Source organism: Trachurus japonicus, chromosome 13, assembly GCF_045865225.1.
Source record: "Trachurus japonicus isolate A0001 chromosome 13, Traja_1.0".
In the NCBI taxonomy this organism is placed as follows: Eukaryota; Metazoa; Chordata; class Actinopteri; order Carangiformes; family Carangidae; genus Trachurus; species Trachurus japonicus.
In genome coordinates this window covers 29,247,881-29,275,780 of record NC_140919.1, presented here as the reverse complement: position 1 = coordinate 29,275,780, position 27,900 = coordinate 29,247,881, and the positions used below count along the sequence as shown (strand labels likewise).

General features: G+C 43.1%; 3 protein-coding genes and 2 long non-coding RNA genes across 7 annotated transcripts; 3 read left to right on the top strand and 2 right to left on the bottom strand.

Annotated features, from left to right (window-relative positions):
* The first annotated feature begins 988 nt into the window (after window positions 1–988).
* dhx34 (DEAH (Asp-Glu-Ala-His) box polypeptide 34) lies at window positions 989–11,741 on the top strand. The gene is made up of 16 exons (XM_085795850.1): window positions 989–1,985; window positions 2,608–2,919; window positions 4,571–4,825; window positions 4,915–5,017; window positions 5,209–5,426; window positions 5,516–5,690; window positions 5,850–6,043; window positions 6,134–6,235; window positions 6,327–6,590; window positions 7,391–7,564; window positions 7,712–7,817; window positions 8,991–9,097; window positions 10,150–10,416; window positions 10,594–10,785; window positions 11,113–11,257; window positions 11,441–11,741. Exons 1-16 carry the CDS (start codon window positions 1,278–1,280, stop codon window positions 11,581–11,583), a joined length of 3,465 nt encoding a protein of 1,154 aa, XP_085651976.1. The 5' UTR covers window positions 989–1,277; the 3' UTR covers window positions 11,584–11,741.
* Window positions 11,742–14,359: 2,618 nt separating this feature from the next.
* spred3 (sprouty related EVH1 domain containing 3) lies at window positions 14,360–21,198 on the bottom strand. 2 transcript variants are annotated; one of them, XM_085795853.1, is made up of 6 exons: window positions 21,060–21,198; window positions 17,574–17,739; window positions 17,238–17,406; window positions 17,064–17,125; window positions 16,771–16,929; window positions 14,360–16,334 (listed from the first exon to the last, which is right to left on the bottom strand). In XM_085795853.1, the coding sequence occupies exons 2-6, from the start codon at window positions 17,715–17,717 to the stop codon at window positions 15,330–15,332; spliced, it is 1,539 nt and encodes a 512-aa protein (XP_085651979.1). In that variant the 5' UTR covers window positions 17,718–17,739; window positions 21,060–21,198; the 3' UTR covers window positions 14,360–15,329. The 2 variants fall into 2 exon arrangements, with proteins under 2 accessions (XP_085651979.1, XP_085651978.1); XM_085795852.1 differs by lacking the exon at window positions 21,060–21,198 and adding an exon at window positions 19,565–19,848.
* LOC146976226 (uncharacterized) lies at window positions 21,062–22,691 on the top strand. Of its 2 annotated transcripts, none has more exons than XR_015037483.1 (4): window positions 21,062–21,195; window positions 22,127–22,228; window positions 22,357–22,450; window positions 22,555–22,691. It is a non-coding gene; the product is annotated as an uncharacterized LOC146976226 (long non-coding RNA). The 2 variants fall into 2 exon arrangements; XR_015037484.1 differs by lacking the exon at window positions 21,062–21,195 and adding an exon at window positions 21,632–21,695.
* Window positions 22,692–23,521: 830 nt separating this feature from the next.
* LOC146976225 (uncharacterized) lies at window positions 23,522–23,842 on the top strand. The gene is made up of 2 exons (XR_015037485.1): window positions 23,522–23,661; window positions 23,767–23,842. It is a non-coding gene; the product is annotated as an uncharacterized LOC146976225 (long non-coding RNA).
* A 128-nt stretch (window positions 23,843–23,970) lies between these two features.
* Window positions 23,971–27,900, bottom strand: psmd8 (proteasome 26S subunit, non-ATPase 8). The gene is made up of 7 exons (XM_085795848.1): window positions 27,787–27,900; window positions 27,110–27,182; window positions 26,901–27,003; window positions 26,642–26,807; window positions 25,950–26,050; window positions 25,240–25,351; window positions 23,971–24,841 (listed from the first exon to the last, which is right to left on the bottom strand). Exons 1-7 carry the CDS (start codon window positions 27,889–27,891, stop codon window positions 24,704–24,706), a joined length of 798 nt encoding a protein of 265 aa, XP_085651974.1. The 5' UTR covers window positions 27,892–27,900; the 3' UTR covers window positions 23,971–24,703.

Below are 27,900 nucleotides of genomic sequence, written 5' to 3'. Positions count from 1 at the left end.
CAGCAAGCTCATTCCATCCTACCTCCCATGGCTTGGTATTTTATGCATTTTATTGTAGTTTTTCTTCTCTTTTTTTAGCCCTGGAAAGAATCTCTGTAAAGTTACTGATATGATTGTTCACTTTTTAAAGCATTACCACACTCATAATGGATGACATTTTTTAACATATTGACTACTTTTTAACATAAAACAGGAACATATCAGGTGTGAATCAAATCATCCCCGATGAATATTTCATCCACTGTCTCCTAGCTGTGTAAATGTGTATATCAGATGTTTTTAAATAAAATATTTCTAATATAACCTCCAGTTCTTGGTGTTTCTATTTCGACATGCTTTTCAGCTACAGATTTCGGATGGCCTTACTGTGTTTTGCCACATGTAAGGCTGTATTGGTAACTGTTTCTTCACTGATAGTGTAATGTTTGCAATATACAGTATTCCCTTATATATCCCTTTTTAGCATGATATTGTATAGACCAATTGAGAGACTGAGGGGGATGAACCGTGCCTATGATGGAAATTACAACACAGAGCAATGATGGGATGTCAGATCACTTTTTAGTTCAAAATGTATGCTGTTTTTATTTTATACCTGTCTCCATTGTCTCCATACAACAGGGTGGACTACATGACAAGGGCAATGACTACCAGGCCAAACATTGTGCGCAAAATTATTCTGTTTCCAAAGATGCAAGGTTGTGCATAGAAAAAAAAAAATATATATATATATATACATTTTTTTTTTTTTTTTTACAACAGACAGTTGTGTTTGATACTGTTGCTATTTTCACATGGTTGCTCCGCTGTGTTAAACTTCGTTCCTTTGGATTAAGTGATGTTGTTGAGTATGAGTATGTCTCGTTGCTGACACCTTCCTACGTTACCTCGTCCAGTGTGCTTTGTCAGTGCTGTATGTTTGACTCATGGTTATTTTACTGCGGTCATGTTAAATTTTTTTGAACGGGAACCTGTTTCTACTCGGAATAATTTAAATAATGGACCGGAAGCAGTCCCACTGTATTATTGTTCCGCCGGTCTCCGCAGTGGCTGCAGCTGTGTTGATTTGTTGTAACCTGGTTGTAACATGTTATTGTCCCAGCTGCGGTCTGAGTTGGTGTTCAGGACGACGGTTCAGGTCCAGTTTGTCCCGCACACACAAATACAACGTTTAGGTTCCTGTGTGAACGAAGTCTGAAGACGGTCTCAGTCAGAGACAGAGGACAGGCGCTTTACGTTTCTGTCAGTACATGTGAATACTGTTGAGTTTTACAGACATGGCGGCCGACGGGAGGAGAGCCAGCCGGAGCTGGGACTGGGACAGCCCGCAGTGCCGAGCGCAGCTGGACGAGATCTTTTTCCGGCAGCATGACTACATCCAGGCCGGCGGCGCGGAGCACCGGGAGTTCTGGGCTTTCTTTGACCGCTTCCAGAGGTTCAAGACGAAGAGGGACATGTCTGGGTCAGGGGGAGACGGACAGAGAAAAGAGGACAAAAACCAAGGGAAACACGGATCAAAGACTGGAAAGGTGGACCTTGGCCTCCCTAAAGAGTATGATGCGCGCTACCGGATCAACGTGTCCGTGTGCACCAGGGACGTGGAGGAGCGTCTGGGGAAGTCGGAGCACAGGAGTAAGCAGAGAACCTCAGGACCAGGCAGGGAGGAGGTCTCCGACTGCCGCCTGGCTCTGCTGCACTTCCTGGACTTCAGCCAGAGGCAGAGCTTTGGAAAACTGGCCAAGCTTCGCCGGGAGCAGAAGAACCTGCCCATCTTCCAGTACCGGGACCGGATAGTGGATCTGGTGCGAAGGCACCCTGTGGTCGTGGTGGCAGGGGACACGGGCTGTGGGAAATCCACTCAAGTACCTCAGTATCTTCTGGCATCTGGCTTTAACAACATCGCCTGCACTCAGCCTCGACGTATTGCCTGTATATCCCTGGCAAAGAGGGTCAGCTTTGAGAGTCTCAATCAGTACGGCTCCAAGGTGTGTGATCAGATCAGGGAGTGGGACCATCAACCACATCCTACAATAATGTCCCTAATGATATGTCCACACAGAAGTCATCCAGTCAGAGGCAGCTGCAAAGCTGCAACTGTTTTTCATTTATTTGGGGGGAGGATAAAAAACATGGCAGAGGCCCATGTACTTTAATAGTTGGTCAGTAGAGAAACATACTGAAGGCCCAACACCAGTCCAGCTGCATTTGACTGGTTGAGTCGATTAACTGAGTGAACAAAAATTTCGCACATTTGCCAACTGATTGTTTCCAGTCACAATGAACATATTTGATGGCATCATGCTATTACAGCTGTAAATAAGATAAGATAATCCTTTATTCGTCCCAACAAACAAATGCAGTAAAGAAATGCTTAGTATTGTTTGGGTAATTTCATTATATATCGAAGGGTTTCTTGTGTTTGTAAATGAATGATAACAAAGTAACCAAGTAAGAAATTTAAAGATGTTCCCATAACTCTACATTGAATAATTAATCAGAGAAATTAATTAAACCTGAGGTAATAGAAAATGAAGATCTATATTTGCTGACTTACTCAGTGAAAAAAAGAAACTGTCAGAGCTCACAAGATAAAATCCTAATTTTCAGGTGGGTTACCAAATCCGCTTTGAGACCACCCGGACCGCAGTCACCAAGCTGCTGTTCCTGACGGAGGGGCTGCTGCTGCGGCAGATCCAGCAGGACGGGACGCTGGATCAGTACCAGGTGGTGATAGTCGATGAGGTCCACGAGCGACATCTCCACTGTGACTTCCTTCTCGGGGTCCTGCGCTCTCTGGTGGCTGAACGCCCGGACCTGCGTCTGATCCTCATGTCCGCCACCATCAACATCAAACTGTTCTCTGACTATTTCAGCAGCGCTCCTGTGCTGCAGGTTCCAGGCAGACTGTTTCCTATACAGGTGAGGAGAGGACACGTGAAAATACACAATCCATGCATCCACAAAGGAAAAAAACATTCAAAAACATTTGTCTTTCTTTCAAATGAAAATATTCTTGCTGCTAAATAAATCACATACTGACATAAAAAAAATTCTCATCATTTGTCAGTTGGATATAGTTTTTGTAGTTTAGTGGTTGACTACAATTACTTGCCACCTGCAATGCAAATCTTAAGCATCAAACTAGAAAGAGCATTTCCTGAAAAAATGTGTGAATGCTGAAAGCCCAATGCTATTGCTGAATCAATGTTGAAAAGGCTGATGCCATAGCTGAAACATATAACTTGTAAGCTGAGAGATGATTGGTTTTATAGGACTAAAAGCAGTAATAATGTTTTAAAAAAAAAGGTAGAAGAAAATGCTGGAAACCTGCATGTTGAAGTGTAACAGTTGAACAGTTTGAAGAGTTCAAATCTGCAGCAAACCTGACAGTTAAGAAAATGGATGAACCAGTGCTAACATAGCTTAAGGGGATAGTTCACCCAAAATTCAAATTTCACTCATTATCTACTCACCCTCATGTCGACTAAGGGCTGGGAGAAGTTTCAGAGTCCTCTGTGCCTTCTCGGAGATACAGGGGGGCTCGGCGCAGCACTGCATCTTCATATGACGGTTGCGAACGGAGCTCACTTTTCTTCGTCCAAAAAGACACACCAAAAAACATCCAAATACCTCCATAGTGCTCGTCTGTAATGTCCCTCTTGTATTGAAGCCCCAACATGAGAAATTGTTCTGAAAAAAATTAAATAAGTATATGTTTTAAGCTTGTTTGTAGCGGAAGCTCCCAGTGTTGCTCTGCCGGAATCTTGCGCGATTTGCGGAGCCGTGAACTGGGTGTCAATGCAAATCGCGCGAGATTTGGACGGACCAGGAAGAGCAGTACTGGGAGCTTCCGCTACAAACAAGCTTAAAACATATACTTTTTAAAAAATTTTCGGAACAATTTCTCATGTTGGGGCTTCAATACAAGAGGGACATTACAGACAAGCACTATGGAGGTATTTGGATGTTTTTTGGTGTGTCTTTTTGGACGAAGAAAAGTGAGCTCCGTTCGCAACCGTCATATGGACATGCAGTGCTGCACGGAGCCCCGCTGTAACTCAGAGAAGGCATGGAGGACTCTGAAACTTCTCCCAGCCCTTAGACAACATGAGGGTGAGTAGATAATGAGATTTAATGAATAATGAAATTTGAATTTTGGGTGAACTATCCCTTTAAGCAATGGCTGAGAATAGATCAAAAAGTAGAACATGTAAGAAGGAGGCTGATTTTGTATGAAATTATTAGAAATTACTTGAATTGTTGAAGATTAGTATGAAGAAATTAAAAAGTTGAAGTCTACTCAAATATATTTAAAACTGAGAGTTTAAGAATATTGTTGAACCATTACTAATATACATGAAGGGTAAAAGTAGAATATGTAAGCAGGAGGCTGAATGACATGACACAGTGGAAAAATACCTGAATTGTATAAGATAAATGTAAAAAATGTGTTAAAGGTCTAAAAGCAGTGCTTTCAGCATTCACACGAATTAGGAAATTATATTCCAAAGAGAAATGTATTTCATAGGTTTAAGAATCCAACATTTGTCCAAATGTTTCCTGAATGAAGGTGATATATCAGCCCATTCCACCTGAGGAGCAGCCGTCACGCTCCGAAAAACTGGATCCCCGGCCGTACCTGCGTATCCTGCAGGGCATCGATCAGCGCTACCCGCCGGAGGAGCGCGGCGACCTGCTCCTCTTCCTCAGCGGTGTGGCGGAGATCTCCACCATCCAGGAGGCCTGTCAGATTTACGCCACGCACACACGTCGTTGGATAGTCCTGCCGCTGCACAGCACGCTCTCACTGGCCCAGCAGGATAAGGCACAGTCAGCTTTTGTTTGGATGTAACGTTTGAACCTGATACGCTAGTTCGTTGTTGTCACTCTCTCTGCCTCTATGTTGTTCCTCAGGTATTTGACATTGCTCCTCCTGGGGTGAGAAAGTGCATCATCTCCACTAATATTGCTGAGACCTCGGTTACAATTGATGGGGTGCGCTTTGTTGTCGACTCAGGTATGGAACTGGTTCTATGTTCATCACTAAGGGTTCATCCTTTAAAGCAGCATCTGACAAAGATTTTACATCAAAAGAAAAAAACTTTGTCTTAAAAAATGTAAATAGCAAAAAAAACAGTATGTGACTGACCCAGAGGTTTAGTAACAACAGTATAACCGGCTTGTTTTCTGTGATGTGCTCTTTTATAGGAAAGGTCAAAGAAATGAGTTTTGATCCGAAGGCCAAGATGCAACGACTGCAGGAGTTCTGGATCAGCCGAGCCAGTTCTGAGCAGAGGAAAGGTCGAGCTGGTCGTACAGGTCCAGGCGTGTGCTACCGCCTGTACGCCGAGTCCGACTACGACGCCTTCGCACCTTATCCTGTGCCTGAAATCCACAGAGTTGCTCTGGACTCCCTCATTCTCCAGGTCTTCAGCACAGCGGTTCATTTTCATAATGTTTTCAATTCTTCCAGAGTGACACACTAGTTTCACTTCTGCTGTTTTCATTCCTGCAGATGAAGAGCATGTGTCTTGGAGATCCAATGTGTTTTGTCTTCATCGATCCACCTCCAGCTGCTAGTATCCAGACTGCTGTTACATATCTAAAAGAGCAGGGGGCGCTAGACAGTGTTGGTGAACTGACCTCTATAGGGAAGCTGCTGTCACAGCTGCCTGTGGACGTGGTCATAGGTAAGATTCCTTTCACCAAAACCACATAACAATTTTTTTTTTCTTTACACAACCGTACAACAATTAAATGAAGTGAATTCAATGAAAATGCATCATAGTATAATTTAGGGCGTAGTCTCTCCCTGTTGAACTCAGTGTCTGTTTGTTTGTTTGCTATAGGGAAGATGCTGGTACTGGGTTCTGTATTTAACCTTGTGGAGCCCGTGTTGACTGTAGCCGCGGCCCTCAGCGTTCAGTCACCTTTCCTCCGCAGCTCACAGCACAATCCAGACTGTGCCACCGCCCGGCAGCCCCTGCACAGCAACCAGGGAGACCCCTTTACCCTGCTCAATACCTTCAACGCCTGGGTGGAGGTCAGTGACAGAATCATTACGTGACGGCGTTGTTATTTCTCACTCTAGCAAACGATGCGTCTAGCTTTACTTATAATGTCTCACTAACAGGTGAAGGGAGAGAGAGGTGGGGGCTCAAGGAAGTGGTGCCGGAGGAGAGGCCTGGAGGAGCAGCGACTATATGAGATGGTCAACCTACGCAGACAGTTCAAGGTAGGCCACGCTCATCATTTAAAATAAAGTTGTATGTGTTTTGTATGTGTGGATGTTATTTACCAAAACAAGCGTCCTCTGTGGTCGACAGGAGCTGCTGAGAAGCCACGGCCTGCTGGAATCAGAGCACAGCGCTCCCTCCGATGGCGACCGCGGGAAGCGCAGGGAGAGGCTGACGGAGAGGAGGAAGCTGCACCAGCTGAAGAGAGATCACGAGCAGCAGGAGGGCAGCAGACGTAAAGTCCTGAGGCTGGAGGAGGGCCAGGATGGAGAGTTGTCCTCAGGATCAGACACGGAGGAGACGGGCAGGAAGAAGAAGGACAAGGAGGGATCAGGACAGAACATGGATTTACAGGTGAACTCACAGTGTAACATGGAAAAAAGGTTAACTTACCTACTTAATAATTTTAATTACTCCAACATTAACGCTCATAAATTAAGTCTGCTGTGTAGCCAGCTGACATAGGGAAAGTGTGAGGTACACCCTGGACAGGTCACCAGGCTATCACAGGGCTGACACATAGAGACGAGCAACACACACACACATTCACACCTACAGGCAGCTTAGAGTCTCCAGTCAGCCCAGTGTGCACGTCTTTGGACTGTCGGAGGAAGCTGGTGAGGAACCCACTCAGGCACAGGGAGCAAACTCCACACAGAAAGGCCCCGGGAAATGGGAATCAAACCCATGATCTTGACATCTCGACAACAGTGGTAACCACTGTACCACCATGCCACCTTGCTCTAAACCAATCAGACAGAGTATTCTTTCTGTTGCTAACCAGTTAGCTCATTTGGCTGCTTCACGGTTTGCTGTGGATGTGATCTTTTAGTGAGGTAGCAGCATTGTATATGATGTGGTGCAGCCAGCAAATACATGGAAGTCTTACTCATTGGCTCATCACAGGGCGATCTTCATTTTAGAGTATAAATTTTAAAAAAAATAGTAGAAATACTCTCTTACTTCCCACTGACCAAGAGGGGAGGTGTGTGGTTTCTGACAACATTATATCACAGTATTAATCCTCATATAGAAAGTGCAACACATGTGGTATCAATCAAGTCTGTTTATTTTCACAGAGTCAGGTATTGTCTGTGTCTTTGTGCGTGTTTAAGGTAGTTACACTGTCTGTGCTGCTGTTTGGTCTTCAACAGGAGGTCAAGTTCAAGTTGCGTCACAACATGTCAGCGCTGCAGGAGGCAGTCACCATCAGTCAGGACCTGCCCTCCCGCCAGCAGGCTCTGCTTAAGCTGCTGCTCTGCCGAGGCCTCTACCCTCAGCTGGCACTGCCCGACGACCACAACGCCACCCGCAAGGACTCAGAGCAGGTCAGCTCCCCTGACTCCATCTAGAAGTTAAAGAAGGGGGGAGGGGGGCTTGTGTCAGTTTGACAGTTGTTTAAGTGGTGACTGAAATATTGATGAGAATTTTTCTTTTTTACATTTTCCTCCACTTCGTGATGTCACATTTTGCAGGTGTTTCACACAAAGAATAAGCAGGGAGTGGTCATCCACCCAACCAGTGTGTTTGCCAGTGACCCAGAGGTCTTACATGTGCCTGAGGATGACAACGGAGAAATGGGTAAACATCTCAAACGTAACCTTTAAAGCAGTACTAAAGAACTTTCAATATTGGTTGAGTTTGGAGGCGCCAGTGGCCCAAAGCGGTAGTGTTTTACCTGAAGGAAGACTCCATCTCCCATGAGCACCAGCACGTAGCCCTGTAAAAATTCTGATCACCCGGTGCATGGAAATTAACAGAAGACGGCCAAACTAAGTTTCTCTGTTTCCAGTGGATCATTTCACAGTAAACACACATACACAATCCGACGGGAACGTACCGCATTGCCTGCTCCCTCCTCGTCGTGACTCGCTAAAGTGAAAGTGAAACTTAAGTAAGAGCCTGGTTCCTACCATGCTCCTCAAAGCTGCTTAGTGCCAGTGAAGGTGATACAGACCCCCTCAGGCCATGACAGAGGTGTCATTCAACTTTTTGTAAGTCGATGTACCATCACAAAAGTTATGAAAATATTTTATGAAGGTTGAAAAGTTACTTAGTGTTGGTTTAAAAGTAACACATGTAAAATCTATACACTTCATACCTACTGTTACTGTGTTATCAGTTTCTCTTCACTGGTGTGGTTGATTTGATGTGAAAGTCAAAAGTCTACAATGAAAGCCCTATCTGGAAAGAAGTAAAACAGTTAGGATGACGCACACACACCAAAGAACAAAACAAGTTTTTCCCTTGGGAAAATTTGTTGAGAGCAGCATCAGCAGGCTGAACGTGACAAGACAGGTACATGCTGTGTACAAAAAACACACTTAGTGTACATGAGAACAAAACACACCTTAAAGTCACATAAGGAGAGGAACCCAGAGAGTGTTTTTGTAAATCAACCATCAAGATATACGTTTGAACAACATCAACAACTTTTATTTAAGATAATCTTAACATTTTAGATTTCTCTTAATATTTCATCTTTACTTGGTAAACGTTAAAGTACTACCTGTTCGCTCTGCACTTGAACGACAGCCTCCACCGTTTCTCTCAGCAGTGGTTTCATGTTTTGGAGTCCACATTCTCCACATAACTAAATAACATCTGTTGCTCTGCCTCATGATCCATTGACGTTGAGTCTTTTTTTTTTGTTTGTTTTCTTGACGTGTTTCCTCCTCTCACTCTTCTTACCGTGTGTGTCTCTCATCATATCGCATCTGTCTCTCCCTCTTTGTCTCCGTTTCCTGCCTGCAGGGCCTGAGCGAAAGGACAGCAGCAGACACCAGCTGCTAGCCTTCGTCACTCTGTTGGAGACCAACAAGCCATACTTGTCTAACTGCGTGCGGGTTCCAGCACTGCAAGTTAGTACGAGATGTGGGATCTTCCTGTTCCCACCACAAACTGCACATTTTTTTCTTAATTAGTCATAGATTAATCCTGATAACATTCTGTGAAGTCACCTGATATACACAGAGTTATGTTAAACCCACATGTTCCAGGACAGGTTCTGCTGTTCAGTCATCAATACACTGGTTCCTGTACAGCAAACTGGGACCAAGTTAACTCTATTTTTATTATAATTTCTACCACTTAAAGCCCCTGTACAGACTTTTCATTTAGTGTTGATTTTGGCGGCCCCTGTGGACGAAAGCGGCGGAATGAAGACTGCATTTCCCACTGTCATGAAGACGTTTGTCTGGCAGGCGCGTGTAGATTTGTTTTGGAAACGTCGGAAAGAAGACGGGACTTGCTTTTTTTTTCTTTCTTTTTTTTTTTAGCAGCGTAATGTGTGCATTCGTATCGTTTCGTCAGTGGTCCGACCCGACCATGCCTTCCAGAGGTGTAGAATTAGACTACTTAGAAATAGCGCATCTTCACACTGATGGGCTCATTTGCTGTTGTAGGTAACAGAGACACATCAGCAGAAACCAGAGACCTTTGCATATCCAGTTAAAAGCTCCGTACAGGGGCTTTAACATACAATTTCATCTTCTTAATATCATTATTATTAGTAGTAGTGGTAGTAGAAGTGTATTATTGGAGTTTTGTTAGAAAAAATAATTATTTATATAAATATTTTCATATATGGCTTTGACATCATATGTATATTTTAGCCAGATATTCTCATCAATTATTTAACTATTTTAATGTCAACTGTATAAAATATGGATATAGATAACTATGGGTTACATTTTTTTTTAAAACAATCAGATTTTTGATAGATATTTGTTTCTTTGTTTTATTTTTTTTGTTTTAATTCTTCAATATATGTCACAAAACTACTCATAATGTTCCATCATTATTGAGGGACACATCTTTATATTATCATGATCTACCTCAGAACTCCCAGCTCTGGTAACGTCACACAATGACGTATAAGCATTAACTCTGTGTGTCTCCATTTCCTCACCAGGCTCTGCTGCTGGTAGCGAACTCTGTGGACAGTAATGCAGACTGTACGCGTCTGGTGGTGGACGGGTGGCTGGAGCTGGAGCTGAGGGAGCCAGAGGGCGCCCTGAAGGTGCTGTCCACAGCTCTTAGTCTCAGGACTGAGTGGGAGCGCCTCCTGCTGGCCCAGCTGGGAAAGAGCACGATTGGAGGAGCGGCTGTCCAGGGGGTGTCGCGCAGAACCTTGGAGAAGCTGAGTGACGGCCTGGTCCGCTTCCTGCTCTACACCGAGGTACTGCTGCAGTGCTGACCTGGAGCTTACAGTACGATGTAGCTCATACACACAATGTTGAATATGTATTACTCGTGTGTGGTGGTGGTGTTCGTCTCTTATTCATCTTTTTTTACAATTTCATCATAAACGATACGCTTTCTGTGCTCTCTGTTTTCCTCTCATCTTCCCTCTCAGGTCAGTTACAGCCTGCGGCGACTCACAGCTTTCCAGACCCAGAACCTGTACGTCGGCCCTCAGTCTGAGTCTGAGCTGTCTCACAGCAAAGCTCCAGATCTGAACCCACTGTTTCCAGGAGCTGAGGCCAAGCCGCACCCCATTAAAGGAGGCCTCCGTGTCACCAGCTCCTTCACCTACAACTGTTTAGCTGTGAGTGTCTGAAAAAGTGCCACAGAGGCATTAGAGATACAAGGAGATACATTAGATGGTTGTTTAGCCCATAGGTGGAATTTATGTGTTTCCAGGGATCTGGAAGTTGTCCTTGAGGATAATTGTACTGTTATGTGGATTGTTAATTTGTCTCCTCATCATACACACAACATACGATCATAAACATCACCAAATATTTTAACGAAGCAATTGTTAGGTAGTTCTAGGTGTTCTTTTGGATTCATAAGTCAAACAGATAAGTGTTTGTGTAAGTGCTTAAAAATATTAAGCATCATTGATCTTTGTGTTTCCCTGTGTGATTTTCAGGACTCAAGGGATCTCTACAGTGAGTGTTTACGCACTTTCTGGAGCTGTCCTAATTGTGACCTCTACATGCCTCTGACTCCACTGGAGCGCATGCAGCACGAGGCCTCCTGCAGGCCAGCAGGAGAACAGCAGCAGGAGGACGAAGGTCAGGAATTTCAAATCATTCTTATTTTCTATTTTGATTATCTTGTCTGTTTTTAGTATTAAATTTGTTAGACAAAAGCACATGCTACCATACTCAGTGGCTGACGGACACTCTGTGCCTATAAATCTTGAAGAGATTAATAATGTAAGACTAATTGTGGGTATACTATGTTGTGGTTTTCAGAGCCAGCAGAGGGAAAAGCAGGCTCATCGTCAGCATCCAGTCTTACCAGAGTTTATCACTGTGATGTCTGTAATGAAGACTTGAACCTCACCTCCACTGAGATTCTCAAACATAAAAGACAGCATATGCACTCTGGCCGGTGACAGACCATGAACCAGCTGCAGCACCTAAAGGACAACATCTCATCACAGTCTGTGTCTGTTCTGTCAGAGATGGACTGATTATCTTTACATAGCATTTTTGATGCTGTGCCCTCTTTTTGTACGTGAATAACTTTAAATTAAAGTGTTTTTGTTACCTTATGGTCGCTAGTCTTTTGTATACCTCTCTTCCAATAGGAGATATCCATACTGTCCCACAATAATTGCTCCAAAGTTTAAGCACATTATGGTGTTATCCAAATGTTGAAAATGACGTAAATCTTTGTTGTACAAACAGCACACTTAAAGGTTTTTCCTCCGGCATCATTGTGAAATTATGTGCTTTTATACCAGATTTTGGAAAAGGCGCAGTGAGTTAATGACATGCACAGTTGAGACAGAAGAGGACACTGATTTTAAAATATAGAGTGAGGGTTTAATAATGATACAAACCCACGATATGTAACACCTCAAAGCAGCACATTGGCACAAAGTCAGAAGTAAGACAGCACGGAAGATAAAAACCTGTCTCAAAAAAATAAAGAATCAGAATAAATATCTCAATAAATAAATAAACAAACAGGTAATATCTCATTAATTACTTTGAAACTAATAAATACGTACATTTGAAAATATGCACATTGGCAGAAATCAATAACCAAAAAAGAAAATAGTACTTAATACAGAGTTACTTAGAAATCATAAGTTATTGATTACTCAAATCAAAAGGCACATTTATTAAGATGTAAGAATGGGGCCTGCAGTTGTGATCGCATGACTGTCAGTACTGTACTCTAACACCATTTCTGGACCAGAAGTAGCAAACTGTGTGCAATGGCTTTACTAGTTCTGTATGTCTGCACCATTGAGTGAACATGTGTCTGTGTGTGCAGGTCTATGCATTGCAGATTGTGGAGATTTTGTGTGTTTGTGTGGGACAAAGGGTTAACGTGGGACCAGGGAATGGCAGTCTAGTGACTGACTGAGTTTGTGTTTCCCGTCTTTGTGACAGGAAGTCTTTCATTTTTTATGTTTTGTTTGTTTTTTCTTGTTGTTTTTGTTTGTTTGTTTGTTTTATACATGGGCCAACAATGTTGGCAGGCTGGCCAAGTAGTGAAGATGTCCATCCCATAACCGAGAGGTCGAGGGTTGTGTTCACCAGTAGTCGTGTGTCCTGACGCTGAACCCCACTGCCTGTTCACTCGCTTTAAGTCACTTTGGATAAAAGTTCTTGGCTAAACCTAAAATGTAAATAATCTGGCGAAGCTTCTGAAAGGTTCATTCTGCCGTAATAGAAAATCAACCAATGATCCTTCATTTGAGACATGAGATTACAGTAGAACTCGTCAACACTGGTTTCCCTGTGCAGAGCAGACTGTAAGTATTATCATTCATTTTAAAGGAGAATGCCTCTGGATTTAAAATAGAAATTCCCCCACAGATTCTCTTTTGAAGATATCATCATTCTGTGATGCTCAGTGCATTTCATTAGTTATTTTGTGAAAGTTTTTTGTCATTTATTTTGCAGAGTTTCCCTTTTACTTGACCTGCAAAATCAACATTTAGCCTGCTTTATGACCACTTACAATTCTTTCAAGGGATTTCAAGAAAACCAGGCAGCATCTTCTTGCATTCAGTGGTTGGTTCAATGTGTAACAATGGTCACAGCAGTATTAAAGCCTTGGGTTTCCAGCCAACAACAACAACAAAAATCTTGGGGATCTTGTGGCTGCTGTTGTATTTTGGTCAAGAGGCAAACCGATTTCCTACTTGTTCTATAACGTCTTCCACCAAGCATGATTGTTAAACACTGGTGCAAAGTGCAAACTGGTGTTTGTATTGATAAATCAGGTTGAAAAAAACAACAACAATATTCTATTGAAAATCAGTTGAAGCTGTGATTAATCTATTCTTATCAACCGTGGGCCAGTAATTCACTGGAAGTAGAAAAATATACCACTCATCAGCAAAATAGACAGAAATGCAAAGTACATCACCAGAAGCATTTTTAAAAAATGTCTTGGGGTGAATTAATCTTTAAGTCCAACTTATAACTTATATGTATGCTGTTTAGCATCCTCAACACCTTGGGTGGGATAAGAATTTGAAGGATTGTTTTCTGACACTGCCACACGACGTCATAAATCGCTAAAAGGCAGCAGGAAAGTTTGAAAAGGTTTAGGGCAGGACATAAAATAGCAGCTTTTTCTTTTTAACTTCATACCTAAAGCAACATTCAGCAAACACACCCACCGCTGTTCCCAAACACAGACCTTCCTTATTCATCTTTTTCAACTATTATGTGTCTCTTTTCATATCACAGGGTCAACAGTCTTCAGCACGCATGTTTGTATGTCACACATGTGAGCTACATGCTGCTACTCGAAATCAAGTTAGTGTTCCTGTTCCTCTTTTTACTGCTCAATAGTGAACACAATAACACACTACAGTATTTACCTCCAACGCTTCTCAGTTTCTGCCTTATTTTCCCTAATGTGAGCAACTGGTACAAAAATACTCTCTCAATACATTGTTCATTGCACTTCATTTTTTGGTGGCGTCTCTTTCAAAGGCCTAGACTTGTCCACGGATTAGTTCGCATGCGGTCCTGTTTAGTTTCTCTTTGGGGTTGGGACTGCCCGGTCATTGTGTACATTAGGTAGAATAGACTCGCTCAGAGGCCTCATTTGTAAGCACCTTTGACTGATTCAACAAGTACAGTGGTTGGATGTGATGTTTTCTATGACTGATATTCGAAATATGTGGAAATATGAAAGAAATGTGTAAAATGAGGGTGTTAAATGTTCAACACACATTCTTGATTTTTTTTTTCTTTCAGAAAACAAAAATAATCTTGCGTTTGGTTACGAAGGACCATAATGAATCACATTATGACTTTTAAGTCTTTGTGGTTGTCATTGCAACTTCCCTTAACAATAATTGTCCCTTTGCATTTGATAACCTCTCCTTCACTGTGGTCGACTACTTTAACCAAAAGACAACTCTAGTGGTCTCAGATGCTAATACTTTTTTTTTTTTTGAAGACTGCATTCACTTTTGCTCAGCTCTCCAAACTCTCTCCTGTCCTCTTGACCAGGGTTTGTGTAACATCTGAGGTAAAATTAGAGGTAAAGGGTGACATCTGTTCATCTGACTGATAAACAGGCCAACATGAAACAAATGACCTCCCCAAGATCTCATGTTTGTGAATACGTGATAGTGTGTGCCACTGGGGGATTCTGTCAATATGTTTTACATTTAATAAAATATACCAATTAAAATTATTACAATCATATATATAAACATCTTTTGTTTTTTGTGTTTTTCTTTCTAAATAAAAAAACAAAACCAAAAAAAAAAAAAACGGACATTTGAAACAGTGTACACATCATCGTTTGCCTCTGCCACTCTTCACGTGATAAAGTTTCTGACTGTTAACTCTAGATCAGCCAACCCACAGTAAATCCACTATGAAGGCTCCAGATGACTCCCACAGAGCCTGGTCTGAGTGCAGCGCACCCTCAGCAGGCATGGACCAGTGAGGAAGGCCCCAGGTTAAAAAGACAAAGAGCGGAATGCAGTGGAAGGCCGTGGGGCTTCGGAGGGCCGCGTCAGGGGTCTGGGTCGACCGAGAGCACTGTTCCACCTGCTAAGCTTCAGCTCCTGCGTCTCTTAAAGATGCTCTCTCTTCTCTACACCCAAACCCTCTTGGTCCAGGGAACCCCTCCCACCCCCCCCCCGGCCTGGCCTCATCGGACCGCCTTGTGCTTTCCCCCACAGCAGCCACACCTCTCCCCACACCGCAGGCAGGCGCGCAAAGGCAGGTAGCAGCACATGCAGGGCACGAAGAGCGAGAGGGCCAGGAGGGCCAACCAGCGGGCACAGCAGAGGGGGTGCGGGTGGCCCCCCATTGAGTCATCACACGAGCAAGGCTCCCAAAACTCTCCCTCAGAGTCCGACATGCAGTGGTAGAGCAGACTCTCTGCGCACCACACACAGGTCCACTGGCGCAGGCAGTGCAGGGCAGGGTCTGGGGCATCTCTGCAGCGGCCCCGCCCGTTCTCCGAAGCGCTGAAAACAGAGCGGCAGTACACGCAGCGAGATGAGCACGACGACGAAGCCTGAGGACACGGGCTGTCATCGTCGGGGGAGATGGCCCCCGGGTCGCCGCTGCTGCTGGCCCCTCCTCCTCTCTTACGAGTCCGCGACCGAGGCGTGGCCAGTGAGGTGTGGATGCAGCACGGAGAGGGCGAGCCTTTTCCCGTCTCCTGGGGCGAGCCGGCACCTGAGGACACGCCTGACACAGCGTTGGGCATTGACATGCAGGTAGGCGAGGACGAGGACAGGCGCTGGGCAGCTTTGCTGTCCAAGCTCACTGTCACGTCGCAGCCCGCCGTCCCCACTCCCGCCAGCTCCTTCTCAAAGCGAACCACGCACACCTCCGACTTGTCCTGCAGACTCCCTCCGCCACCGACGACCACACCCCCGGTCAGCCCGCCGACCATAGTCCTGGTGGCCCCCGCCCTTCGGTAATCCTCATAACCTCTAGAGCCCCACAGGTCTTTGCAAGGGTCCACGCTGCGAAGGTCTCCCTCTTCCAGCAGAGAAATGGTGGGTGAGAGGGGGGACAGAGGGGAGGAGGCCGGGGGACCCACAGGAGGAGTAGGTGGAGCAGGGGGTGGGGGCGGGGGCGCTGGGGGATTCAACACAGCCGTCATTTGTGAGAGCTGGTGCTGTCCCGGCCTAGTGTGGATCTGTGGAGAGGGTATAGGATTACAGGGTGAGTCAGGAACAGTGTGTACTGTGGCAGCTCGTACACAAGGTTTTCATCTCTGGGATAAGTCTAGATGCACAAGTGATCAAGAAGCCCACATTTTATAATGTTTCATCGATGAGATGTCTTTAAGATTTGACTAAAAAAATACAGTCTCTGCTGTAGTTGGAGAGTTCAAGGTGGAGACAGAAGCAAAGAAAATCTACCAAATCTGTGTTTTTCTGAGTAAAATGTCTTAATAATTAATTTACAATGTGGATGAGATGTAGAAATAACACACATAATTTCAAGAACTCTAGTATTCATCATTGGAGCTCAGAAGTATGACAAGAACACATACAGAAAAGAATCAAATGAATATTAAATCAACAGTGTGTCATGTTATCACAGTGAAGAACCAGAAGGTGTTGTTCTACCTGAGCAGGTGTTTGAGTGGTGACAGCATGGCCGGATCCAAAACTAAACTCGTCTGGTCGCACGAAGCAGGAAGACGACGACTCACTCGTCACTATGGTGATGGGTTTGGGAAGCATCTCCTTTCTGCTGTTGGATGACGACTCACTTCCTGTATGGGACTGGCAGAGGCCGCATGTCATTCAACAAAGTCAAAAAGAAAACCCACCGATAACTCCCCCGAGGGCCTGCTGGAGCATAAACAAGCTCTTGTAGACATTAAATGCCACATGACAAACTCAGCTCAGGTACTCACAGCTTGTCCATCGTCCTCGGTGTCGGCCTCTTCTGGTGTGGAGGATGAGGGCGAGTCAGAGCCTTGATGACACGGTAAAAAAAAGAGGATTTAGGCTTCTCTGGGCTTTTCCTAACACCAACGTGACTAATAAAACCATTCTTTCAATGCGATTGCGGCTGGTGTTGTCTTTACCTCTGTCTAGCTTGTCTATGACAGCCTGCAGCCCTTTCTCAAAGGAGATGGCGTCGGCAGGACTCTGGAACGTAAGGCCAAACTTTCGATCCTCTACTCGCCAGTGATGGAAGATGGGGTTCACCTTGTTGTACACCAGCCCCCTCTGCACTGCACACTCCAGCACCGGCTGAAGACACAAACAAAGCAAGCAGCAGGTTAGTCCACCACCGGCCGAGACACGGCCCTTCCTTAAAGCTTAAAGCCCTGACATAACATGCATCTAACAGTCTTTAGGTGGTGTTGAGGAACAACGTGGCACCAAAAGACAACCATAACACACACGCACACACTCACTGCTCGATCTCGCAGCCGTTCTCCACGTATGATGTACTCTCTCCGCCCCCTGCCGTCATGGGTCCGCCCCTTACATATGACCACATGACTGAGGCCGCCACCTCCAAGGGGCACCCAACCGCCACTGGAGTCATCACGTGTCATCACCACTGCACGAACACGCACGCTGTCAGGGAAGTCGAGAGAGCGAGCAGAGGCCCAGGCTGATTAAACAAGGCAATGACAAACATACACGGACACACATTCAAATACACGCAAAAAATAGGCACACACACGTACACACACACATACACACATGTTCATCCAGCTGAGAAAGGAGAAGCCTGGATCGACTTCCACAGCTCCCATACAAAAAAATGCAGAGCTAATGTAAGTGGGATGACTGCGTGCTAAGGCAACTGATTTCAGCTTTGTTGAACTAAGATAACATGATGAAATTCACACAAAGCGGACACAAAGTGACAGCTTGGCCTGCACGGATCCCACTGGCATTGCAACATAACAGCTCAAATGCATATCACAGAGTAATAAAACAAACAAACAAACAAAAGAGCAGTTTTTCAAACAGTCTGTGGCTATTGAATGTGATTATAATTGGCACGTGATGACGAGAAACACATGACATAATTGGATAAACCCAGTTTCTCTTATTCCAACATTTCTGCTGCTGTAGGTGAATATCAGAATGAAAACAGGGATGATTCGCTGTCAGCTATATATGCAGTGATAATGAAAGGACTATGGAGCAAATGGTAAGAAAGAAAGAAAGAAAGAAAGAAAGAAAGAAAGAAAGAAAGAAAGAAAGAAAGAAAGAAAGAAAGACAGTGCGCTGGAAATGGGGGGGGGGGGGTCCGGGGGGGCTGGCCAAATGGGAGGAGGGAGGAAGAATGAGTGTTTCCCAGATAGATGTATCAATGAACGCACCCATTCGCCATCAAAGGCCCCGGCATTCTTGCAAAAATAAGCTCTGCCCTCGCCGATCGGCTGAATAATTCAGCACCGCAGTTCGACATGTGCATGTAACGCATGCACAGCCGCGTCTTTCTGCTATTTTCACATCACACCGAATTTTAATTGTTGCAATTATTTTCCCAGACGCTCCTTTTCTCCATTCCGCCCCTGCTGCACGCACTCATTAACACACACCCCGATATTATGTTATATTTTTTATGAATGGGATGAAGGAAGACGGGATTCGACACCGCACCGTATCTATATGTTTCGCCGGAAAAAATGTATCAGGCCTAAATACAATGCAATCGCGTGTGAAAAAAAAAATGAGGAAGGAAAAAAGGAACGAGTGGGTGAGAGGATAGAGAGGAAACGAGCGATGGGGGGAGGGGGCCGATTAGAAAAGGGAAGGAGGAGAGGAGGGGTGAGGATGAGGGAGAGCGAGAGAGAGAAAAAAAATCACATTTCATTCATAAAGTTTGGCTTTAAAAAATCATAATGAAACCCCGAGACACGTTGATAAAAATCACAACGCCTCCATCCCTCCCTCGTTTTACTGTAGCCATATCTTGAATGACGCGATGCTGGTCCTAAACTCGCCATATTTTGCCTTTTTTCTCCATACATTTTACACATTGACTGATTTCATGACTGTTTTTTACCAATTGCTGTCCACGCATTTAGTTCTGAAATTGTTGCATAGCTTCTGACTGAATTATTCCGGTTATTTTCTGATATAAGAGCGTGTTTGTGTGCCGGTCGTCTAAAAAAAACACAGGTCCACATGTAGGTGGCTTAACATTTATCACACATTGGCATGGATATATCGGAAATGGGGTGTATGCTGTTGATTCAAGACTACGTAATGGTGTTTTTATTCTCGGCAGCCTGCTAAATTGTAGAGCAGCGATTGTGATAATAGTGCATGATGCTGGATTGGTGTAACATTGATGGCGGTGGCGTTTCTTTCTATCCGTTTTTTTTTGGCGGATGGCTGAATATATATCTGCAATGTTAAAAATGAAAATGTAAGGACTTACTCGCCCTCCATGGCTCGGTGTTGCCCGCCGCTTGCAGCAGCCCACCCCAGGGTCTCCTCTCTCTCTCTCTTTTTATCCTCCTTTCAGGAAACACTCACAGACTCACTCACATTCTCTCTCCATCTGCTCTCATTTTCCTAATCTTTCTCTCTCTTCCTCTCTCTCTTGCTCTCGCTCTCTCTCTCCACCTTGATGTCGTTTCGGTGTATCAGGATAGGCTTGAGGTTGCAGCAGCCATTTTCCGCTGGCAGCATCCTCCCTCTCCCTCCCTCCCTCCCCCTCCCTCTCTCTCTCTCTCCCTCTCTCTCTCTCCAAATCACTCCCTCGCTTATTCCCTTTCTCACTCTACCTGCCCTGTGCCAACACATCCGCACTAATCATTGACAGCATCGTGGCTCTAGGTGGGCTATATGGGTTTGTCAGTGGAACTGGGTGATGTGAAATCATTATGAGTGAACACTTTTGAGTTGCAGATATCTTTGCAGTGACGTGGGTGGTAGGCTAAATGAAAAGCTGGATAAACCTTCAATGACCTCCAGCTGATCTTTTGATTATCACGGGCCAAAAAAAAAAAAAAAAATCTACAGAGCAAACTTTAAAACACAGGCAAATTAAAACTCGTGTATGTTCCCTCATTGCAGCTTTGCTGGTATTTGTGTTTCCAAACTAGTAGTACACGAGCACAGCCTGGCTCATTGTTGTGTTGATATGTTTATCATACCTAATTTCTAACAGAGCACATTATGTAGGAGTTTTCCTCTCAAGAGCAGCAAAAGAAGACAGCATGTTCCCTTTCAGTGACAAAGGTTTGTTTCAGCACCATGGACAGCAGCACCTCTCCGTTTAAAGACCCTGCGCCGTCTTCGACTAGTAAAATGAGTTTATATCATTTTAAAAAAGAGTTGTTTTATGTTACTTTTTTAAGTGTTTGAAATCCTAAAATAGCCAATCTGATGTTGCACTGCTTTCGCGCGATAGTTTTGTTCTACAGTGAGAATAGGCTAGATAGTGCTTTAATTTATTATTTCTGGATGACTTAATGAAGTGCAAACACAGTTTAAACTATGCAGAGAGTAGAGGAGAATTCTTCTAAATCAATTATTATAAATATACATTCAGTGCCACCGCCCTATGTGAACAAAACCAGAACCAGGTTATAGGCTAACGTTAATTAGCATACAGTGCACATGTTAGCAAACTGTGCGGCTACTTATGTTTTCGAGGCGCGCAGAGGGTTAAATGTCGTATAAAGTAACATACTTAAGTGATAAATTAACGACAAGGATAAATAGGCAATCAAATTCCAACTGCGCAAAAGTTTATATGTTAGTCTCCGACGTGTCACTGCGCACAGATCTGTCTTGTAGGGTTAACGTTACTTCCAGCAGTTAGGCTAAGTTACATGCTGTCATCAGGCTGTTCTTGTGATTGTCACGCCTCTAACTTATATCCTAACACAACAGTAACGTTACGTTGGTTACATACCACCGGACACCGGCGGGGAAACTCCAGACCCAGGTCCAGACCCTGCTCCGTGGTTTCCTGCACTCACGACAGTGGGGAGGCGACAAATTCAAATGAAGTTTTCCCGGACTAGGTCAGCATCATTCATGGCTCCGACTCAACGGCACGTAGCCTGCATCAGAACTGGACAGCGCCCTGAGGTACAAGCGAAGTCACCTGTTTTACAAAATTAATGTAAAAAAAAAAAAATTCAAGTCTTTGACACGTAAGTCACCACTTTTAGACAACATAGGCTAAACAATTTAATTTAAAAAGTTTTTAAAAAGCCAGTCTTTTCACCATTAAAAAAAAAAAATTAAGAACAGTGGCCTACAACAGAATAACATGGCAGCTTCATTATTTTTCTAACAGTGTTTCTGTGCCACCTCATTCAATTTTTCTTGTCAGAAAAAACAAAACAAGTAGTAGTAGGTTATTTAAATCAGAGTTTGACAGAGCCTCAAAAATGAAGTCACTACAGTACCACTTTAGCTAATATCGTCCGTGGGGCGGCCATGGTAACGGTTAACGGTTTTAACGACCTTCACACATCATCTGAATTCATGTCAACAACAACCAGTGAGTTCATCGTCGTCCCTGCAGACTGCCTGGTCCACCATATAGGTTGGTAGTAATGTTTGCCTACTCCGTCCCAATCTAGAGGCTTAATTATGAAGCCTAATCGATACCTAGCCTATTTATCAGCAAACGGTTAGAACTGCTCGCTAACAGACTTGCACATAGCCAGTAGTCTTGTGTAAGTGTCCGTTTTGAAATGAAAAGAAAGAAAATTAGCATATTCACAACAATCTAATCAAGAAAATATTCTGGAGATTAAATTTGTATTGATAAGAAAAGATGAATGTTTTAAGTTTGTGCAGAATGTAATCCTCCTTGTTGACAGTTCAGGTCTGGTTTGTACTTAAGAGGAAATGTGCCTTTCCTATGAGTTTGAGGCTATAACTTACTGGTCAAATGTTGGATATACTATGTGCTTTCATATTCTTATGCAAATTATAAAAAGTGGCTCCTTTCATTATATTTTATCTGTCTTTACAGTTCATCGAGCTATCTGAGACAGAGGAATAATCAGGCTTTGGATCCATATAGGCCAAAGTTGGTGGGATCATTTAGTTAATTGGTGGAGTTGTTCCTTTAATGGTAAGACTTGTTCTTTAAATGTGCTAACAAGAAAACATACGGTACTTCACAGGAAAACTGAATAAGAAGGATGGGTGCTCGACAGTCAAAAAAGGTAGAACAAAATGAAAATCATCCCTTCAATACAGATATAAAAAATGGGACCACAAAAAAAGCAGAAACCAGTCAAGGACTAGGACCTAATCAACTTGTTAATCACCACATGGAACCCACAGAAACCGGGTAAGTTGATTTAAGAAATACATTTTTTTTTTTTAGGAATTACACACAAAAATGTTGGTAATTAATTGTCCACTTGTTGAACTTCTTTCTTCCAACTACACCAGCTCACCGAGTAAAGAGGAACAGGACAGACAATGTTTTGCATTTGGTATGCCAGCAGCTCTGCCTCATGGCTGCACACAGGTAGTCAGAGGTGTACCTGCAGTGAACCTACATTGTGAAAAAGTCCAGGCACAGACAGAAGCAAAAATCACCACATCAAGTCAAAACTACACATGTGTTCCCCCTGTTACGAATGAAGCAAACACTGAGGGGGCTTGCCATGTGACTGACCAGTCTCACAACATGGTAGAGCAAATTACAACTGCCACATCGAGTCATGCCGCCTCCACCAAGCCTGCAGAGCCACTCGTACATTCAGGGCAAATATCAAGTGAGCCAAACACTCAAGTCAACAGTATGGTGAACGCTTCACAAAAGCATTGCCTAAAACAAGACAGTGTCCCAAATGAACCAGTGACCAACAAATACAAGGTCAAAGATAAATCAGAAAGAGGCCGAGCTAAAGCTGCCAAAATGAGACTGAGGCAGAAGCTAGCAAAGAAATTAAAGGCTCAACCAGGAGGTGGCAGTGAGCGTTCCCAGCAAACAACTGAGAAAACAGTCTCCATTCATGTTCCAGAGAGTTCACAGCAAGTTTGCACTGTCCTTGTCGGGAAACACGACAGTCAACTACAGATACCCCAACCTAAAAAAGGTGACCATGGCGACACTTCAGATTGCATACAAAGCCAAGGCCAAATAAAACCTGTTCATCCACATGTCCCTGTAGTGAAGACGCCTACAACTCCCTCAAATAATGATGGTGGTTGTACAAGAACAGATGCAAATGTCAAGGCAATGCTCCAGGGAGAAGCAAATATTTCCCAACCTCAAGATGACCCTGTTGCGGTGAAGCCAAAGAATAGTTGCGATAACAATGCAGTGAATAGAAACTTTCCTATGATTCATACGGGAAATGTAATTACAGAAGAAAACACAAATGGTGACAATGAAAGACAGGAGCCAGACAATGCCACTCCAGTGACTACTGCACACAAAGTCTGTGGTGAGGGTCGCTGGCCCCAGTTTACTGTGAATCCATCATGTTCCTGCAAGGCTCGTTGTAAACATAACCCAGGGACAGGCTTGCCACCAAACGTCCAAAAGTGGTGAGCTGCACATTACACTTCAAACTCTTAACTGTGTCAAGTCTTCTTTTACTCTGTTTTCAATTTAAAATAAGAAAATTACATCTTTGACAAAAAATTCCACAGGATTGATGGCAGAACCTGCAAGTTTAATTGAGCTCACCTGTGCAACACTTGCTGGGCACTGAGACAGATGGAAGATGGTGGAGGAGATTCTCAAGAAAAAGAAAAGACATCGAAAATATTTACGTGAATGACTTGAAAATTGTTTAGTTCCTGTTAAGACTTGCTTCCAAGGAAAGAAAAAAAAGAAAAAAACTCAAATGCACAGTCATTCAAAAAGTTTATTCTCTGAATCATTTATTGCAGACAAAGACTTGCATTGTAAGATCAACTGGATTACAAACCATCTAGGGAGAAAGATGCATTACCATTTAGAAAACACTCAAACTTCAATGGCAATTCTGTCAGTTGCTAGGATACAAGGCAAGGGCAATAAATTTCCGTGAGCTCTACTAACGAGAAAATGAACTTTGTATATAAAAAGAGTTTGCCTGAATTAATGAAAAAAAAAGTGTTGTGTTGGTAGTTTTGTGTGACACTAAAAGGCAAAGTCACAGGGTGGTGATGGTGATGAACTTTGTTGAGGTTGTAAAAGAGCTGAGTGCCAAGGGTATTAAATACTGGACTTGAAAGTTCTTGTTTTTCAGTCACCAGCTGGGAATGACCCATGGGAAGCTCATTTTTAATGTTTGAAAGACGGCATGTTGAATAAAAGAATTAAATGTAACTTTCTAAACCCTTGAATGTCTTCAATAAAGGTACATATGTAGCAACTGCTGAATACAATGGTCACCTGTGATACTTTTAGGTTTGTTCCCCATCTTTTTTAAAATGACAGCAAACTGCCAGACAGAAGACCTGTAGATAGGTGAAAGACTACAGGAAAAACAGTTCTGGCAATAGATGAAGTCATAACCCTCAGGGAAACTGCATTTGAACTGTACATTGGATCAGCGTTGTGTGTGTCTGTACATGGTTGAGTGCGTTTCCTGGAGGCGGATTACACAATCATTTCCAGCTGTCGTGCATATTCGATGACCTGTTGTGCCAGCTCCGTGGAGGGGATGGTCACCTCTTCTGTCCGCTGCTGCTGACTGGTGAAAGAGTAATAGCCATCTTGGCTCAAACTCCATCCCCTCTGAAATAAAAAAGAACAATCACCAATTTTATTCTCTGAAGGCAAGAACCAACAAGGGAACTTTGTTTTAGTTTATTAAACAGCAGCAACTTGTTAATGAACACCTGAAGGGTCATCGTCAATGCTTATCTTCTACCACCTTACTTGTTGCTGTATTAGCTTCAACATATCTTAATACTAGTGACAGATGTTCATCTACATTTGAGTAGGCAGGCAGATCCCCTTCTGCCATTAATATCTGGACAACCATTTATTTTCTGACCTAGTGTGCCAACTTAGAAATAAATAAAACTCTGAAGAATCGGTTGCCTCTGCAGAAACTTAATTTTTCATATCGTTATCTCTACACATTATCTGACCTATAATTACGTCTGGTTTCTATCTGGAAGTATACATACCTTCTTAGCATACTCTGTCATCTTTTTTGGGGAACTGAAGAAAAGCACACGAGTGGCTTCATTGAACTGGATCTGCTCATATGCTTTCTCTATGCACCCCGCGATCTCATCACTGCAATGAAAAAGGTCACAGATTAAGCTGCAGTTATATAAAAGACACGTCAATGCTCCACACAGTCTCCTTTTACATTGTGTACATACCAATCAATATTAAAAATGATAAATAAACAGTAAACAATATGGTTTCCATCCTAGTAAATAAAAATAACCAACACATTTTTTTCCTTTGCTAAATATATAATTTTCTCTACTATCATGACACCTTTTCACTTATTTCTTATGACCATTGTGTTGCATTAGAAGGCAAGAGAGCAGAATTCTCTCCTGCAACTTCACATACCGTGTCACTAATTTCAAATGGTGCTCAAAGTGCAGACCATATCCATGCTAAACACATCTTAATGTATAGTTTTAATTAACTTCTGACAAGCAATACGCAACTATTTTCCATGGTGATCCTGTATTACATCAGATACATCTTTAAACCAAGGGATGTATTAGGACCTGGAATAAAATGTATGATTAATAAACCAGGACTGTTTTCAAAGGGAAAATAGACAACTGCGTTGATTGTAGAGCACAAGAAACGAGCTGTATTGATTAGACAATGCAGAAATGACAATAGGCATGGTTTCCATGTTGAACCTTACCGAATTGTGTCAAGCAGAATATCTATAAAAAACGTGTAGCTCTCAGCTGGGATGTTGCCTTTGGCCAGAAACACCTTGTTGTAGCTCCCCTCCATCAGGTACTGAAATGACCAGGAAATTATATAAAATGTTACAGTGAAATTTACATGAGTTACAAATTATATGAGGCAGAGATACTCGTATGTAAACAGAGAAGTCCACAGACCAAAACATGCATCACAGGGAATATTTTTGTGCAAATTAATTAGTGACCATCACTGATCTTTAAGCATTTCACTACATATTTTGAAATGCATTACACAGTGGCACATCTGCTCATTGCAATGAAATGTGACCAATCAAGAGCAAACATGGAGTACTGAAACTAACAGTATAAATACAGTGTTAAAAAAAAAAAACACATTCAGTAGACAATGGCAAATGGAGTGCAATGATAACCTGAAGGAATTCATTAATTTAAAAATACAGACTTGGCTAAAGATGTTAGTCTACCACTAACCTGGTCAATGCTCCTCCTCACTTAGTAAGTATTATTTATGTAATTCGAAATGCCACATCATCAGTTTGAAGGAACATGTTATACGGTTTAAGAATACAAATTACTAATTTGGCACAAAATTATCATCACTGCAGAATGACAATATAACATCAATCCATAGATGTGTGCTTTCAATAGGGATGAACTACAATACCTGTTCTAAGGACACTGGGTGTCTAATGTATACGTTGGTCTGAATATCTCGGGCACTCAGTCTCTCAAGTTCTGTGTGAAACTCAGACACACGGTTCTGTGAGAGCAGGAACAGCAGGTTCAGTCCAAGCAACTGATGCATGTAGGCAGCTTCGGGTAGTTCCTCCCTTTACCAGAGATAGAGAAAACATGGTATAAGAAGCCTGAGAGAAACAATCACAAAATCCTTCGAGAGGTGAAAAATAAAATTGTGACATTACTTGTAATCAAAGTAGTAACATTTCAGCTGGGCCATGTATCTCTCAAAGGATGGGATGTCCTTCTTGAGGATACTCCACAAAGCTCCAATTTCAAGGACATCACCTGAAACACAGACACAGATCTGTCTAAACCACTGATATGTTGAAACCTATTTTGCCATAATCATGCTGAGTGTTGTCCATTAACTTGACACGACATCTTTACTTACGAGCTAAAATGAGCTGCTGCTTGGTGAGCGCAGAGCCAGTGGTGGGCAAAAAGTTCAGCTCCAGTAATGAAACCTGTAAAGAGAAGTTTGGTGTCATTTTCTACATCATGTCAAACTTAGCGTGTCACTTGTGACCCCCAAATAATCCATCCTTACATGAATGACATTAAACCGTCATAACAGAATCAGATGTAACGTTACTGTCAAGCTCTTCTTGTAACAATTGGGGGATATTAAACACCATCAAAACCAAACAATGTCACCACGACATAACATTATACAACCCAAGTAAAGTCTGGCTGTCTTTGAGGAGCGCAACGGTAGAATAACATCTCAAGTAACTTCCGTCGAATGTTTATTTTTGGTGTCAGTTCCTGGACAATGAATTAGCGAAAGGTAAGTTACGCTATGTTAGCAACACTAACAACGCTCATATAATTTTTTGACTGGCCGAGAAATCTAATTTACGTATAATCACCCAAACGCTAACACTGCAACGTTCTTATCCTGAAACAACAACACTGTGTATGTCAAAGGAAACACAACTGTACGCTCAATGTTAGCCTGGTTAGCTTAGCATGCTAAATTTGCTAACAGCGCTGACTCTCCCTGAATGAAACAATGTTTCCGTTTCGACTAATAAACTCAATAGCGGACAAATCGACGTGAGAATCCACCTTGAGTTTGGTCAGAAGTTCTCCACATCTGCTCAGGTTCGGGTTTTTCTTGTTCCACTCCGTTTTGAGTGTCTCGTACAGCCCAGCGGTCTCTTTCAACGCCATGGTGATTCT

Bases quoted from the DNA above. Each gene is read 5' to 3' on its own strand.
- dhx34 (XM_085795850.1), top strand. From the start codon at position 1,278: ATGGCGGCCGACGGGAGGAGAGCCAGCCGGAGCTGGGACTGGGACAGC. The intron at 2,920-4,570 runs GTGAGGAGAGGA...TCCTGAATGAAG, and splicing joins GCAGACTGTTTCCTATACAG to GTGATATATCAGCCCATTCC. The intron at 11,258-11,440 runs GTCAGGAATTTC...TGTGGTTTTCAG, and splicing joins ACAGCAGCAGGAGGACGAAG to AGCCAGCAGAGGGAAAAGCA.
- psmd8 (XM_085795848.1), bottom strand. From the start codon at position 27,891: ATGGCGTTGAAAGAGACCGCTGGGCTGTACGAGACACTCAAAACGGAG. The intron at 27,004-27,109 runs GTAAGTAAAGAT...TCTGTGTTTCAG, and splicing joins GCAGCAGCTCATTTTAGCTC to GTGATGTCCTTGAAATTGGA. The intron at 25,352-25,949 runs GTAAGGTTCAAC...TTTTCATTGCAG, and splicing joins ATTCTGCTTGACACAATTCG to TGATGAGATCGCGGGGTGCA.
- spred3 (XM_085795852.1), bottom strand. The intron at 17,407-17,573 runs GTGAGTGTGTGC...TTGTGTCTTCAG, and splicing joins AACGGCTGCGAGATCGAGCA to CCGGTGCTGGAGTGTGCAGT. The intron at 17,126-17,237 runs GTAAAGACAACA...CGTGTCATCAAG, and splicing joins CATAGACAAGCTAGACAGAG to GCTCTGACTCGCCCTCATCC.